Here is a 16819-nt window from a genome sequence, read left to right as displayed (position 1 = left end):
TATTACTGTTTATTATATTACTGTATTACTATCACTACCATTATTACTATGGATGATGTTACTTAGCAAGCAAGGTATAGAGAGACTGTCCAGATCCTAAATTCATTTACTCTTGTGCAATAAACTAAGCGCAGTGGTTGCTTGACTTTTAATCTCATTTTTAGAAAGAAGAGTGAAACCTAGTATTATTCTATACAGGTATAATTGACTCCCATTATTTTGACCATAAATTGGATTTACTTTTTGGTAACTTTTTCTTTTATCATTAGTTAAAATTTATCGTTTTGAATTGCCACAAATAGTTGTTTACTGTTTTATGGAATAACTTGGATTTAGAAACCTGAGAGAACTGTCAGATAATTCAGTCTCAAATTTATAAGTATGTGGCATGATTAGTTTATGAATGAATTTCAGTTTACTAATAAAAGAAATTTTATTTTTATCAGAATAAATTTTATATGTTAAATTTATATAGCTGAATATGAAGTTTCACAATGGTAGCTGAATCTTACTTAGAGTAGATTTAAGCTCCTGAAATATAAAAGTAGCCCTTTGAAACTGTATTATAGACTTTGATAGAACTGATGGCATTTTTTTCTGAAATGTAGGCTTGTTAAGGAATAGCGCTCACCTATTTTCAGTCAGCTCTCTTGATCTCTTTAGCCAGCTTCCAAGCTTTTAAAATTTATTTTTTATTTTTTTCATCTAGAAATCGTAGGACAGCCACACTTAATTGAGTTTTTGCAAAAACATTAATTGAATCGGCCTCAAGGAACAAAGGCTAACATTTAACATTTTTTTTTTTTTAGGTTTTGAGTAATTTTATTTATTTTAATGTTAGAATTCTCCTTTCTCATTTCTGGGAAATGTGAGCAAATAATAGAAAGTTTTCTTATTCTGAGTTTTCTTACACAACTGGATAATTGGCTTTTTGCTAGATATTACATAAGAGTTCAAAGTCTCTATAGTGTTATGTAAACAGATTGCCGAGAAGACCTATATAAACCAGTCACTGATTAGTGAGTTGGCCATTTTTCTTAGTACTTAAGTTATTTGTGCATTGCCATCGTCATGTCATCAGAATTTTTTTCTAATGTTCATAATTTTAAAAATTTAATTACATTTATTGGGACAACATTGGTTAGTAGCCAGAATTATTTTCAATAAGAGATAAAACAAAGATGCATGCTTTTATTTGTTGTTTGGTTTTTTAGCAAATAGTAGAATAGATTTTTACTTTTAGTTTTAATATTGAATATCTATTCCTTTTTACTTTGATCAGTGTTGTTTAGAGAGTTGACAATGATAAAGTAGGGCTGCCTTGGATTTCTTACTTTGTAATTTATCAGTGTATTGGACACAGGTGGTCTTTGTTAGTCACTGCCAATTAAATGACTTTTGTGATTGACCCAAACATTAGCTTTGCACATTAGTTTTCTACTCAGGATATTGTTTCATCACTTGAAAGGTCATGAAGTCTGTTGAAAATGTGTTGTTTCTTCCTAAGGATTTCTTGGAGGCCATATGAAAAGCCCCTTTCAATGTTTTTCCTTCAAGGTTCCTTCCTAGCACTTATTCTGTGAGAAAGAAGACCCCCCCCTCCATTGTAGATTATTTAAGAATAAGAAAATGATCTTTTTAAGAGGAGGGGGAAACTTCAAGTTTGAATTATTTTAATATTTTGGTGTTCTAAATTAGGCACATAAAATAATTTCAGTGTAGTTCTTAAAATTATATGTTGTGAAAACTTGAAAAATATAGGTAATCAGCTGTCAGTCACAATACTTACTTTGGTATACTTTTACATGTTTACACTTACTAAATTGTATGCTGCTGAGCTTAATTTTTACAAGTAAATGAGAAGCCGTAAAATTTTGAAAACAGAACTTAAGACCATTGTAAATCAGTTAGTGTTTTTTGGAATTAGTGGCTTTTAGTCTGTTAAGTAGACACAATGCAGTTTTCACTGAAGTATTTGTGTATAGGAGTTTAGAGGTGAAAAGTTTGCGTAAACAAATTGAAATCAAATTTGTCATTCTATCAATTTTTCTGGATGGTGTTTACCACCATCTAGCACACTACATATTTTATTTCTTTTGCCTCTTGATCTTCCTTTTCCACTAGATGCAATCTTCATAAAAGCAGAGATTTTTATCCCTTTTGTTCATTGCACCAGCATCTATAGTTGTCCCTAGCACATAATAAACATTGAAATTTTTGTTGAAAGATGGAATGGGCTAGTCAAATACTATATCATTTCTACCACTTTTTTTCTGCTGTTTCCTGTACACTTCTTAATGTCACTTTTTCCTATTGTACCTTTAAGTGTAGGGACTATTGACAATGCTGATCCTTATAAAAAGGTCATACTGATTTTTTTTTTTTTTTCAATTTTTTTCAATTTTTTTCAATTTTTTTTGCATTTTTTCTGAAGCTGGAAACAGGGAGAGACAGTCAGACAGACTCCCGCATGCGCCCGACCGGGATCCACCCGGCACGCCCACCAGGGGGCGACGCTCTGCCCACCAGGGGGCGATGCTCTGCCCATCCTGGGCGTCGCCATGTTGCGACCCTCCTGGGCGTCACCATGTTGCGACCAGAGCCACTCTAGCGCCTGGGGCAGAGGCCACAGAGCCATCCCCAGCGCCCGGGCCATCTTTGCTCCAATGGAGCCTTGGCTGCGGGAGGGGAAGAGAGAGACAGAGAGGAAGGCGCGGCGGAGGGGTGGAGAAGCAAATGGGCGCTTCTCCTATGTGCCCTGGCCGGGAATCGAACCCGGGTCCTCCGCACGCTAGGCCGACGCTCTACCGCTGAGCCAACCGGCCAGGGCTCATACTGATTTTTTTTTATCTGTTGCTGAAAATCTTTGCATTTGAGAGGTCTCAGAGATTTTAGTTGAATCCAGAATTTATTCTGTTCAATTATGTTTTTGCCTTATTCTATATAGTTTAAAATCTTCAAGTAGTATTGTTTCTTCAAATGATCTTATATAGTTAATTTAATAAATATTCACCTGAGTTTTACTAGTTACAAAGTTAATTTATCCTTTATGTAGATAAGTCATTTACATAGACTGGAAATTTTTTTAAAAAAATTATGATTTAAGTTTTTTTATGACTTTCTTGCTCCTTGCCCCATTATGCCGTTTAATTGATAATTGAATTTTGCATTAGACCTTCTCATGTTTTAGAGCTTTTACAAAAAAATATATGCAAACAAAACATTTTTTTCATCCCAAAGATTGATGACTTTTCACTCATTTTTGTGCTGCAAGGTGATTTTTAATTCCTTATAGCTTCAAGAAGGTTGCTGAGGGCTGGTCATGAGCAGTGTCTTCCACTGCTCTGCACTGGATTCCTGTCAGGGATGCCCAGGGCAGGCACATCCAGTGACCAGCTGTGGAGAACACCGGTTCAGGACCTAACAACCCTTGGTAGTCAGGTATCTTAAGGAAGGGCTTCTCACACCTGGAACAGCTGAGGTGAATTCTGCTGTCTGTGATCAGCATCTGCACAGTGGCTCATGTGCATTGAATAGGGTGGAGCTCTACAGTCAGCTGGTCTGGGTGCTGGATATCCTGCCCTGTAGGGCTAGATTCCACAGGGGGAAGGGAGAGAGGTTTGGAGCATGGACATTTAATGTGTGGGTCCCTGTGAGCCTATTGTTGGATCTGGTCAGTGGGCTTAGCCACGTTCTAGGGGAGCACAGTCAGACCCAGAAGAGGACTCTCTCAGTCTTTGTTTCTGAGACCAGGGTCTCACCAGCTGAAAGAACTTCTGCAGAGAGGACTGTCAGCCACACTTGATCTGAACCTGCTGCTCTACTTGTTCGGAAGAAATAAAATTTGAGTATCCAGCAGTGACTGAGGAATTAGGCTCTGGAATCGGGGCCACATTTTCCATACTGAGCTTCTGATCAAGAGACCCCTGAAGTAGGGGGTCCCACTAACGTTGTATTCCCAACCTCAGCTGTGCTAAGCCACCAAGGGTGCAATCTGTAGAGGGGCTAGTGGAGTGAGGCCAGTCTGAGCCCACACTACAATCTTTCTACAGAAGTCTGTAGGAAGACCAGGCAGCTGCAAGAGGAGAAAGAACAGTTGAAACGTGGAGACAAAACTTACAGATCTTAGGACTTTTATGGAGCTGCTGGCATCTCTAAAGAGGAGAAAGCTGATTCTTATACAAAGGTTGGCCCCTCCCACACTACCCAGGCACAGAAAACGAAGACACAAATAGCGAAATGAACAGTAGCTGCAGACAGGTAACCCACAATTGGTTACAAACAACAGCTGATGCCAGCCCAAGAAGATCTAGAGCCAACATATCTGATGGTGGGTGGAAGACAGCACCAACCCTAGACTCTGCTAGGTACACAAGGAGCACATCCAAAGGAGGAGTCTAGCAGACACTAGAGACTGTGAAGAATAAATATGCCCAACAGGACAGACATTGCACAGTGTGTAATATACATGATTAAAGTTGACCCTTAGAGCCAGCCAGCCTGAAGGGATAACCATTTCCACGAAAGAATTAACTTCATTCAATATTCACATACAACAAGAGGGAAAATGGTACTCTCAAGAAGCATTCCTAGAACAAGTAAAACAGGTGGACTGGAGGCCAGTACCACCGAGCCCATCATCTTCATAAAGACACCACAAAAATTTCAGTCAGACAGCATTACCCATTACACAGACAAAATGAGCAGAGAAATGTGACCCAAATGAATCAATAAGAGAAATCTCCAGAAAAAGAAATGAAGTGGAAGTAACAAAACAAACTGAAGCAGAGTTTAAAATAATGATTTTTAGGATACGCAAGGTACTTAGAGCAAAAACGGATGGATATAATGAGCGCCTAACTAAGAGATAGCAAGCATCAAAAAGGACATTGAAATCATAAAAAGGAACCAATCAGAATGACAAATATAGTATCAGAAATGAAGACTGTTCTAGAAGGAATCAACAGCAGGCTAGGTGAAGCAGAGGATCAAATCAGCAATTTAGAGGACAAGATAAACAAAAGCACAGAAGCACAGCAGCAAAAAGAAAAGAGTCTTAAAAATACTGAGGAAATTCTAAGAGACTTATGTGACAACATGAAGAGAAACAGCATCCGCATCATAGGGGTTCCTGAAGGAGAGGAGAATGTACAAGGTTTGAACTTGTTTGAAGAAATCATAGCTAAAAATGTCCCTAAATAGATGAAGGAAATGGTTACAGAAGTTCAAGAAGCACAGAGAGTCCCACTAAAGAGGAACCCAATGAGGCCTACACCAAGACACATCATAATTAAAGTGCCAAAGTTAAGAAACAAAGAAAGAATACTAAAAGCTGAAAGGGAAAAGCAGTTAACTATTGACAGAGGAACCCCAGTAAGGATGACCTCCGACTTCTCAACAGAAACATTTGAGGCCAAAAGGGATTTGCAAGAAATAGTCAAAGTGATGTAAAACATGAACCTACAACCAAGATTTCTTTATCAAGTAATACTGTCATTTAAAATTGAAGGACAAAGAAAGCTTCCCTAGCCCTGGCTGGTTGGCTCAGCGGTAGAGCGTCGGCCTAGCGTGCGGAGGACCGGGGTTCGATTTCCGGCCAGGGCACACAGGAGAAGCGCCCATTTGCTTCTCCACCCCTCCGCCGTGCTTTCCTCTCTGTCTCTCTCTTCCCCTCCCGCAGCCAAGGCTCCATTGGAGCAAAAATGGCCCGGGCGCTGGGGATGGCTCTGTGGCCTCTGCCTCAGGCGCTAGAGTGGCTCTGGTCGCAACATGGCAACACCCAGGATGGGCAGAGCATCGCCCCCTGGTGGGCAGAGTGTTGCCCCTGGTGGACGTGCTGGGTGGATCCCGGTCGGGCGCATGCGGGAGTCTGTCTGACTGTCTCTCCCTGTTTACAGCTTCAGAAAAATGAAAAAAAAAAAAAAAAAAGCTTCCCAGACCCCCCAAAAAAACAAACAAAAAAAACCATCAAGGAATTCATTACAAACAAATGAGCACTGCAAGAAATGTTAAGGGGCCTACTGTAAAGAGCAAAAGGAAAAAAAGAAATCAAGAACAAGAGCATTGTAGATTTAAAGAATAAAATGAAAATAAATAAGTACATATCAATACAACCTTAAATGTAAATGGATTAAATGCTCTAATCAAAAGACATAGAGTAACTGCATAGATAAGAAAACAGGACCCATACATATAATGTCTACTAGAGATTCACCTCAGAACAAAAGGTACACATAGACTGAAAGTAAAGGGATGAAAAAAGTTATTCATGCAAATGGAAATGGGAAAAAAACTAGGGTAGTAATACTTGTATCTCAGAAGATAGCCTTTAAAACAAAGGCTATAATAAGGGATAAAGAAGGCCACTACATAATGATAAAGGGAGCAATCCAGCAGGAATATATAACCATTGTTAACATTTATGCGCCTGATATAAGAGCACCTAAATATATAAAGCAGATTTTGATGGACATAAAGGGCAAGATCAACAGCAATACTATCATATAATAGTAGTGGATGTTAATACCCCACTAACATCATTGAATAATATATCCTCCATACAGAAAATTAACAAACAGCAGCCTTAAATAAAATACTAGATCAACTGGATTTAATATCTTTAAAACCTTTCACCCCAAAACAGCAGAAGGTACATTCTTTTCAAGTGATCGTGGTACATTCTCTAGGATAGACCACATGTTAGGACACGAAACAACTCTCAAGAAACTTAAGAAGATTGAAATCGTATAAAGCATCTGTGATCACAGTGGCATGAAATTAGAAATCAACTACAATAGTAAAACTGAAAAACATTCAAACACTTGGAGACTAAATAGCATGTTATTAAATAATGAATGGGTTAACAACGAGATCAAGTAAGAAATAAAAAAATTTCCCGGAAACAAATGAAAATGAACATACACCAACTCAAAATTTATGGGACACAGCAAAAGCAGTCCTGAGAGGGAAGTTCATAGCATTAGAAGCATACCTTAAGCAAGAAAAAGCTCAAATAAACAACCCTGCATCTAAAAGAACTAGGAAAAGAACAACAAATAAAGCCCAGATGAAGTAGAAGGAAATAATAAAGATCAGAGAGGAAGTAAATGACACAGAGGCTGAGAAACAAATCAAAGCAACAAAAGATCAATGAAACCAAGAGCTGGTTCTTTTTGTTTGTTTGTTTGTTTGTTTTTACAGAAACAGAGAGAGAGACAGGAACGGAGAGAGATGAGAAGCATCAATCATTAGTTTTTTTGTTGCGACACCTTAGTTGTTCATTGATTGCTTTCTCATATGTGCCTTGGCCTCCAGCAGATGTAGTAACCCCTTGCTCTAGCCAGAGACCTTGGTCTAAGCTGGTGAGCTTTGCTCAAGCCAGATGAGCCCACATTCAAGCTGGCGACCTCAGGGTCTTGAACCTGGGTCCTCCACATCAAAGTCCAATGTTCTATCCACTGTGCCACCGCCTGGTCAGGCAAGAGCTGGTTTTTTAAAAAGGTAAACAAGATTGACAAACCTTAGACCAGGTTCATCAAGATAAAAAGAGAGGACTGAAATAAATGAGGTTAGAAATAAAGTGTAGAAGTAACAACTGACACCGCAGAAATACAAGGGATGGTAAGAAAATATTATGAAGATCTACATGCCAAAAAATTGGACAACCTAGGTGAAAGGGATAAATTCCTAGAAACATACAATCTTCCAAAACTCAGTCTGGAAGAATCAGAAAACCTAAACAGACCGATTACAACAAATGAAATTGAAACAGTTATCAGAAAACTCCCATTAAACAAAAGTCCTGGAACGGATGGCTTCACAGGCTAATTATACCAAACATTTAAAGAAGAACTAACACCTGTCCCTCTCAAGCTATTTCAAAAATTTAAGAGGAGGTAAGACTTCAAAGCTCCTTTTATTAGGCAAGCATTGTCCTCATTCCAAAGCCAGGTAAATACACTACAAAGAAAGAAAACTATAGGCTAATATCCCTGATAAACTTAGATGCTAATATTTTCAACAAAATATTAGGAAACCAGTTCCAGGAATACATTAAAAAAGTTATACATCATGATGAAGTGGGATTTATTCCAAGGAGGCAAGACTGGTACAATATTTGCAAATCAATCAGTATGTTTCATTACATAAACAAAAGGTAGAATAAAAATCACATGATTATATCAATAGATGCAGAAAAAGTATTTGATAAAATCCAGCCCCCAGTTTTTGATCAAAACTCTTAGCTAAGAGGGAATACAAGGAACGTAACCCAACATAATAACGGCCATCTATGACAAACTGACAGCCAACATAATACTCAACGGGCAAAAGTTAAAAGTAATCCCCATAAGATTGAGAACAAGGCAGGGGTGCCCCATTTCACCACTCTTACTCAACATAGTTCTGAAAGCCCTAGACACAGCAATCAGACAAGAAGAAGAAATAAAATACATCTAAATTGGAAAAGAAGAAGTAAAACTATCATTTCCTGATGACATGATCCTGTACACAGAAAACCTTAATGTCTCAGTTAAAAAACTACTAGACCTGGCCCTGGCCGGTTGGCTCAGCGGTAGAGCGTCGGCCTGGCGTGCGGGGGACCCAGGTTCGATTCCCGGCCAGGGCACATAGGAGAAGCGCCCATTTGCTTCTCCACCCCCGCTCCTTCCTCTCTGTCTCTCTCTTCCCCTCCCGCAACCAAGGCTCCATTGGAGCATAGATGGCCCGGGAGCTGGGGATGGCTCCTTGGGCTCTGCCCCAGGTGCTAGAATGGCTCTGGTCGGGGCAGAGCGACGCCCCTGAGGGGGGCAGACCATCGCCCCCTGCTGGGCAGAGCTTCGCCCCTGGTGGGCGTGCCGGGTGGATCCTGGTCGGGCGCATGCGGGAGTCTGTCTGACTGTCTCTCCCCATTTCCAGCTTCAGAAAAAATACAAAAAAAACCCCCCAAAACTACTAGACCTAATAAATGAATTTGGCATGGTGGCAGGATATAAAATTAGTATTCAATATTTAGAAATCAGAGGCATTTTTAGACACCAGCAATAAATTGTCTGAAAGAGAAATTAAGGAAATAATCCCCTTTAGTATTGCAACAACAACAAAAACTACCTAGGAGTAAATTTAACCAAGGAGAAAAAGACTTGTATTTTGAATATTATAATACATTAGAAAAAGAAATCAAGGAAGATACAAATAAGTGGAAGTATATAGCATGTTCATGAACAGGAAAAATAAACATCGTTAAAATGTTTATATTACCCACAGCAATCTATAAATTCAATGCAATTCCTTTTATAATACCAATGGCGTACTTCAAAGATATAGAACATATTCCAAAAATTTATATGGAACCAAAAAGAACGTGAATAGGCTCAGCAATCTTGAAAATTAAGATTAAAGTGGGAGGTATGAACACTTCCTGATATCAGGTTATACTATAAGGCCATAGTAATCAAAACAGCTTGGTATTGGCATAAGAACAAGCATAGTGATCAATGGAACAAAACAGAAAACCCAGCAAGAAATTCACAGCTTTATGGTCAATTGATATTTGATGAAGGAGGTAACGAGCATGCAGTGGGATAAAGACAGTCTTTAATAAATGGTGTTGGGCAAATTAGACAGGTACATGCAAAAAGATGAAACTAGCCCACCAAGTGACACCATTCACAAAAAGAAACAAAATGGATAAAAGACTTAATTGTAAGTTTTGAAACCATAAATATCTTGGAAGAAAACATAGGCAGTAAACTCTCTGACATCTTTTGTAGCAATATTTTTGTCCATTTATCTCCATGGACAAATGATACAAAGGACAAAAAGAAATGAGACTATATCAAACTAAAAAGCTTTTGCAAAGGAAAAGACACCATGAACAAAATAAAAAGACAACCCATACAGTGAGAGAACATATTCACTGATACATCTGATAAGGGATTAATAACCAAAATGTATATAGAACTTCTAAATCTCAACAGCAGGAAGGTACACAGTCCAATTATAAAACGGGCAGAGGAACTGAATAAATGCTTCTCCAAAGACGACATACAGATGGCTAATAGGCATATGAAAAAATGTTCAACATCATTAATCATCAGAGAAATGCAAATTAAAACCACAGTGTGATTCCATCTCACACCTGTTAGAATGTCACACTCATTAAGAAATTAACACACAAGAAGTACTGTCAAGGGTGTGGAGAAAGGGGAACCCTTCTGCACTGCTTGTGGGAATGCAGACTTGTTCAGCCATTGTGAAAAGCAATATGGCGTTTACTCAAAAAATTAGAAATGGAACTGCCTTTTGACCTAGCTATTTCACTTTTAGGAATGTAATCGAAGAATACAAATCACTGATTCAAAAGGAAATATGTTTATTGCAGCATTGTTTGCAATAGCCAAGATCTGGAAACAGCCCAAGTGTCCATCAGTGGATCAGTGGATCAAAAAGCAGTGGTACATATACTGAATGGAATACAACACAGTCATGAAAAAGAAGGAACTCCTACCTTTTGTGATGACATGGATGGACCTAGAGTTATTATGCTAAGTGAAATAAGTCAGGCTGAGTAAGACAAATATCATACGATCTCACTCATGTGGGATCTAATGAACAAAGTGAACTGAGGATCAGAATAGAGGCAGAGGCAAGGTCACGGGGAGCAGAGGGACAGCAGTCAGAGTGAAGGGAGATGAGGGGATGGGATCAGAGAAGGTGAAGGGACAGTACATCCCGGAGGGAATGGGGGAGGGAGTTAGGGAGTTGGGGAGAGGGGAAAGGGATATAATGGGGGACACACGGGGGTGGGAGGTGAGGGTGTTATATTGATGGGACACTTGAATCCATGTTAACAAGTAAGTTAAAAATTTTAAAAAGTACCTATATTTGATGATAGTGCAGCTAGCTGTGGAATTCTACAGTGTAAGTCATTTATTTACAATTTTGAAGGCACTTTATGTTTTAGATTTCAGTGTTGCTGTTGAGATGTTTAATGCCGGTTTAATTTCTAATTATCTGTGGAATCATATCCCCAGTATAAAGAAATTTCATTTTGATTTGCCTGTTCAAGGCCTTTTTATTTATCAGACTGGGTACTTGAGAAACTTTTTCAATCTAGCAACTCATGTCCTTCAGTTCTGGGAATTTTTTTGGAATTCTTGATTATTGCCCTTTGGTTTCCTACTTCCTTTATTTTATTCTCTATTTGTACAATATGTCTCATGATTTCATCTATTTTTTTATTTTTCTGGTGTTTTTTTTTTTAATTTTCTATCTTGTAGCGTTTTCCAACATTGCCTTTGTAGACTTGTATTGAAGTTTTACTTCCATATTTTAATTTTTTTAATTCTCTGAATATTTTTCTCCCAGGATCATTTTCCTATGGACATAATATGATTTTCTTTTCTGAGGATATCTGTGACTTTTCTAAATTTTTATTGTTGTATATTTCAGTTCCCTTTATTGCCCCTATTTTTCTGACTTTCTTTTTCTGTTTGTTTTAATTTTTGTTTTTCATATTAGAGGCCTGCTTCAAGTTATCTCTGAAATATTGTCTGTCCTTTCATATATAGGGGTGCTGCATCACAGAATTTACTGGAAGCATTGTGGACGTGGGCAGAATTGGTTGACTGGCCTCACAGTGTGCCAAGGTTTCTCAATTGGGGCACTATTGATATTTTAGACTTGAAACTTCTCTGTTGTGGAGACTGTTTGTATATTATAGGATGTTTAGACTTAGCCTCTGGCATCTACCCACTAGCTGCCAGTTACCCTCTCCTTTTCCCAGTCACAAAAAAAAAAAAAAAAAAAAAAAAAAAAAAAAAAAAAAAAAAAAAAAAATCTCCCAGTGTTATAAAATGGCCCCTTAGGAGGAAACTGGGGGCTATTTTACTGATGATACTGTATGCCAGGAAATGTAGGACTCTTCTCTGGTGCCAGTCTTTAGAGAGAAAACTTTTAGTCTCTTACTTGGCATTTTAAGCCTGGCTACTGGATTTCTGTAGCCCAGCAGTATAAAGGGTCTGAAGGTTTTCAATAAATTAGTTATTATAGCATGACTCCTCATCCCTGCTCTTACCTGTATTTCTTATCTGCCAGTTCAGAACGTCCCTCTTTACTTTGTCCAAAGAGTAAATCTCCCTGTTTCTGAGACACTGTCAAGAGGGTTAGTAGCTGACTGTATGGGATAGGAAAGAAGGGTCCTAGGGGAATGTGCAACTGTTTCTTTTAGATGGCTTCAGTTACTACTCCTGTTTTTAGCTTTATGTAACTATTGCTATATCCCATGGTACTTGCAGCTGCCTTATTTTTTGTGTGTTCTCTAGCAAGAGTTGGTGATTTGTTGTTGGAATCCCTAATTATAGGCACTTAGACTTTCACTTCCTTTGATCTGCTAAGTCAGTTACTATTCCTCCACTTGTTTGCCATTTTCCCAAAACTGATTGATTTATCTAGTATGCTGTTGTCTTCTTTCCTGTTATTCCTTGTGGGTTTTTATAGTCTTTTATTTTACTGCCATTGTACTAAGTTTTAGAGCAGCAAGAGAGATGAACATGTATGTTCAATCCAGAAGTAATATTAAACTGTTTAATTCCAGAAACTTTTAAGTTTTTGCATATTTTCTTTTCTCAGGAGAAATTTAAATGAGGATCATAGCAATAAAACCAGAAAAGACTTTGTTTTTTTTTAAGTTTTCAGGTTAGCCTTGTCCAATCCCTAATCATCAGATATGTAGTCTTAAGATTTTATATTAGCTTACTTTTTGTTACTATTAGATGATTGCAAGAGTAAATCTTAGGAAACAGAGTTTGTATGAATAATGATCAGGAAAACTAAGTCAGTACTGGCTGCTGTTAATAGCAAGAAGATTAATAGCTTTTTGTACTTTAATAATTATGTTCTTTGAGTTTGAGAGTGTTATAGCTTTGGTACCTGTTTTTTCTTTATAAAGAAAAAAAAACTTGGTTTTAAATTCAAATATTTAGAGTAGTACTTTACAATATACTACCCAATTTATGGGTGTATAAACTTAATTATAAAATAAAAGTAAAATTTAGTTCCTCAGTTGTACTAGCCACATTTAAAGCCCTTGGTAGCTACATTTGTCAGTTTTTGCAAATCTTCCCAGGTTAACACAGTTTATATTACACTGATAATTCCATTTTTATTGTATAGTGCCTGAGAGACTCAGAGAGCTTACCAAAAGCTCAGCCATCATGTCATGTTCCTACTTGTTCTTTAAAGCTTCAGGTTGTGGTTTGAATCCTTTTATGGATTAAAATGGTCATAATTGTGTCTTTGTTTGACTTTTTTTTTTTTTTAACAAAGACAGAGAGAGAGAGTTAGAGAGAGGGATAGATAGGGACAGACAGACAGGACCGGAGAGAGATGAGAAGCATCACTCATCAGTTTCGTTGTGACACCTTAGTTGCTCATTGATTGCTTTCTCATATGTGCCTTGACCGTGGGCCTTCAGCAGACTGAATAACCCCTTGCTCAAGCCAGAGACCTTGGGTCCAAGCTGGTGAGCTTTTCTTGCTCAAGCCAGATGAGCCCGCACTCAAGCTGGTGACCTTGGGGTCCCGAACCTGTGTCCTCCGCATCACAGTCCGATGCTCTATCCACTGCGCCACCACCTGGTCAGGCTGTTTGACATTTCTGACTTTACTTGTAATTGTTTCTTTTCTCCCCAGACAGTGCAGTGCTTGCTAGACAGTGGTGCTGACATTAACAGGCCAAATGTATCAGGAGCCACTCCATTGTACTTTGCTTGCAGGTATGATACTTTATGTTTCCAGTTGCAGTCATTAAAGAATGTTGTGTGTGTATATATATCTAAACACAAACATTTCTGTATATTTTCTAAGGTTCTCTTGTTTTCCCATTAATACTATGCTGTATTTTAAGATAAAATATTAGCATTATGGTTGTTACTTAACTACATGAGAGAAAGTATTTTCTATTATATTGCCAGTGTTTTTATATGGTATAAGTGGAACTTTTATTTGATTATTTAATTTTAGATTAATTACTTATTAAGTAAAAAGAGAAGACAAAATCTGGTAATTTCCATAGTGTCTTTTATTAAGTACCAGGTCAGTTTCAGTGAGATCAGTCATTAAAGTATGTCTTGGTCTCTGGATCTGTAACTTTAAAAAAAATTCTGAAATTAACCTTGTTAGATATTAAGCTATGCATTAAATTATCTTTGTGCTCTGTCCTGGTACATTGTCTTGAAGCATACATTTTGTTCATTGATTCATTTATGTAATAAGCAAATATTTAGTTAGCACTCACTGTTTGCCATTCCTTTTTTATGGGCATTAATGATATAGTAATAAATATACTCCAGTCCTCATGGAGGAATTAATAATTAAACCACCCTGCACACACAAAATATTATGTAAATGTAGTTTGCAGTTAGAAGCAGTTCATAATACACTAGTGATTCTTCTCTTTGGTTTAGATTATATTATATGACTTGTATTATTTATCTGGGCTCTAAATTCAAATATAGAGCTCTCCAGAAAGCTGTTCTTTTCTTTATTTGATTTCCTGTTTTATAACATATTATTGGAGATTTGTTTTAGATTGAAAAACCTGCTTTTCTTCTTATTTAGCTTCTCTTCAGGATTTCTGATGTTAATGTGATCAGACTGATTCAAATCATCATCAAACAAGGACTTTGGATCTCTAAACTTCATATCTTATCTGAATTCAGTCATTTTCTAAAATTATACTTAAGATTTGGTTGCTTTTCTAGAAAAAGTTTCTTTCATAGTATCCTGAATTTATGAATAATATCATCGTTTGAATCACTGAAATCATATTCTATCTTTAGGAGTTATCTCTAGATAAGACCTTTCTTTGAAGCTTTAGATTTGAAGGTTCACCTGCCTGATTTATTTATATCATCACTTGCAAGTCTCTTAGAATCTCAGATGCTAACATGTCCAAAATACAGTGTTCTGATTTTCCTTTTCAAACCTCCTCCAGTTTTTCTTATGTCAATTGTTGGAACCCATATCCTTCCAGTTTAAACCAGAAACTAGATCATTGTTTTTTATTTCTTTTTTTCTCTGACCCTCAGCTTGGAATTTGTTAGTTCTATAAATTCTACCTTCAGAGTATATTCTGAATCTCTTTATTCTCTCCAACTCACTGAAACTTCTTTGGTTAAATTGTTACCTGTTGTCTGGAGTACTACAATAGTCTCTTGACTACTCTTTCTGAATCCTCTGTTTCCCTTCCATCTGTTATTGCCTCAGCTGCCAAAGTGATCTTTTAAAAAAAATTAATTGGTCTTCCCACTTTGCGTTTAAACTCTATATTTAAAATCTTTCAGTGTCTGTTTGTTCCATGTGCAAAAACAATCCAAATGCGGCATTCACCTGTGAGACTTGTGAGTTGTGACCCCTGCTTGACTGACTAACTGTGCTTCAGCCACACCGGTTCTCTTTGAGTTCCCCAAACACAACCAACTCTTTTTTAAATTTTTTTATTAATTTTAATTTATTGTGTTAACATGAATTCAAGTGTCCCACTCAATATAACTCCCTCACCACCACCCCTTGCCCCCCACAACCAACTCTTTGCAGCAATCTTTTCTACATTCTGCTTATTTTGCCTGAAAAGCTCTTCCCTAGGCTTTTTATGTGACTGACTCCTTCTTCATGCCACTGCCTGTTACGTTGTTGTTGTTTTTTTTCAGAGACAGAGAGAGAGTCAGAGAGAGGGATAGACAGGGACAGACAGACAGGAATGGAAAGATGAGAAGCATCAATCATTAGTTTTTTGTTGCGCGTTGCGACACCTTAGTTGTTCATTGATTGCTTTCGCATATGTGCCTTGACCTTGGGCCTTCAGCAGACCGAGTAACCCCTTGCTCGAGCCAGCGACCTTGGGTCCAAGCTGGTGAGCTTTTGCTCAAACCAGATGGGCCCGCGCTCAAGCTGGCGAACTCGGGGTCTCGAACCTGAGTCCTTCCGCATCCCAGTCCAACGCTCTATCCACTGCACCACTGCCTGGTCAGGCAACTGCCTGTTACTTTTTAGGAAGGGAGTTCCTGACTAATCCAAGTAAGCCTCTCCCCAAATGTTCTATCATAGCATTATGATCAATTTCTTCATAGTACTTTGTATTTTAAAATTGCTTATTTACTTGTTTATAGTGTGTCTCTCCTACTAGATGGAAAGCTCAGCAAAAGCAAGAATTTTGTTTATTTTAATCACCACTTTATAGTCAATGTGTAGTACAGTACTTTCTGCTGAATTTCTTAGTAAATGTTTTTGAATGAATGAATCAGTATAATTATATTTGAAAAATATCTTATATGAAATGATGCTATGTTTAATAGTAAAATGTAAGCATATTAGTATGGTACAAAACTGTCATATTCACATAGTCTAAGCACAGGGATATGGTAAAATAATTTTTTAGAAATATTTTGCACTAGGATTATATTCTCATCATTAAGTTTTAATCTAGCAAACATTGAATCTCTGTGAACAAAGATGGTTAAGCAAATCAAATTAAAATTGAAACTGGAGTCCTGGCCAGTTGGCTGAGAGGTAGAGCGTTGGCCTGGCATGCAGGAGTCCCGGGTTCGATTCCCGGCCAGGGCTCACAGGAGAAGCGCCCATCTGTTTCTCCACCCCTCCCGCTCTCCTTCCTCTCTGTCTCTCTCTTCCCCTCCCGCAGCCAAGGCTCCATTGGAGCAAAGTTGGCCTGAGCGCTGAGAATGGCTCTATGGCCTCTGCCTCAGGCGCTAGAATGGCTCTGGTTGCAACAGAGCAACACCTGGGGCAGAGCATCGCCCCCT

The 16819-nt window shown here is 38.0% G+C and overlaps 1 protein-coding gene across 2 annotated transcripts in view; it reads left to right on the top strand.

Moving 5' to 3' along the window:
* HACE1 (HECT domain and ankyrin repeat containing E3 ubiquitin protein ligase 1) overlaps positions 1-16819 on the top strand; it is a 173052-nt gene that overhangs the window by 58941 nt on the left and 97292 nt on the right. For both annotated transcript variants that reach the window (XM_066248051.1, XM_066248050.1), the window contains one exon: positions 13692-13774. In XM_066248051.1, the coding sequence (XP_066104148.1) occupies positions 13692-13774 (83 nt within the window). The remainder of the gene's footprint in view (positions 1-13691; positions 13775-16819) is intronic.

The sequence above is a fragment of the Saccopteryx bilineata genome, chromosome 12 (assembly GCF_036850765.1).
Source record: "Saccopteryx bilineata isolate mSacBil1 chromosome 12, mSacBil1_pri_phased_curated, whole genome shotgun sequence".
NCBI lineage: Eukaryota > Metazoa > Chordata > Mammalia > Chiroptera > Emballonuridae > Saccopteryx > Saccopteryx bilineata.
This window is presented reverse-complemented; position numbering and strand designations above follow the sequence as displayed.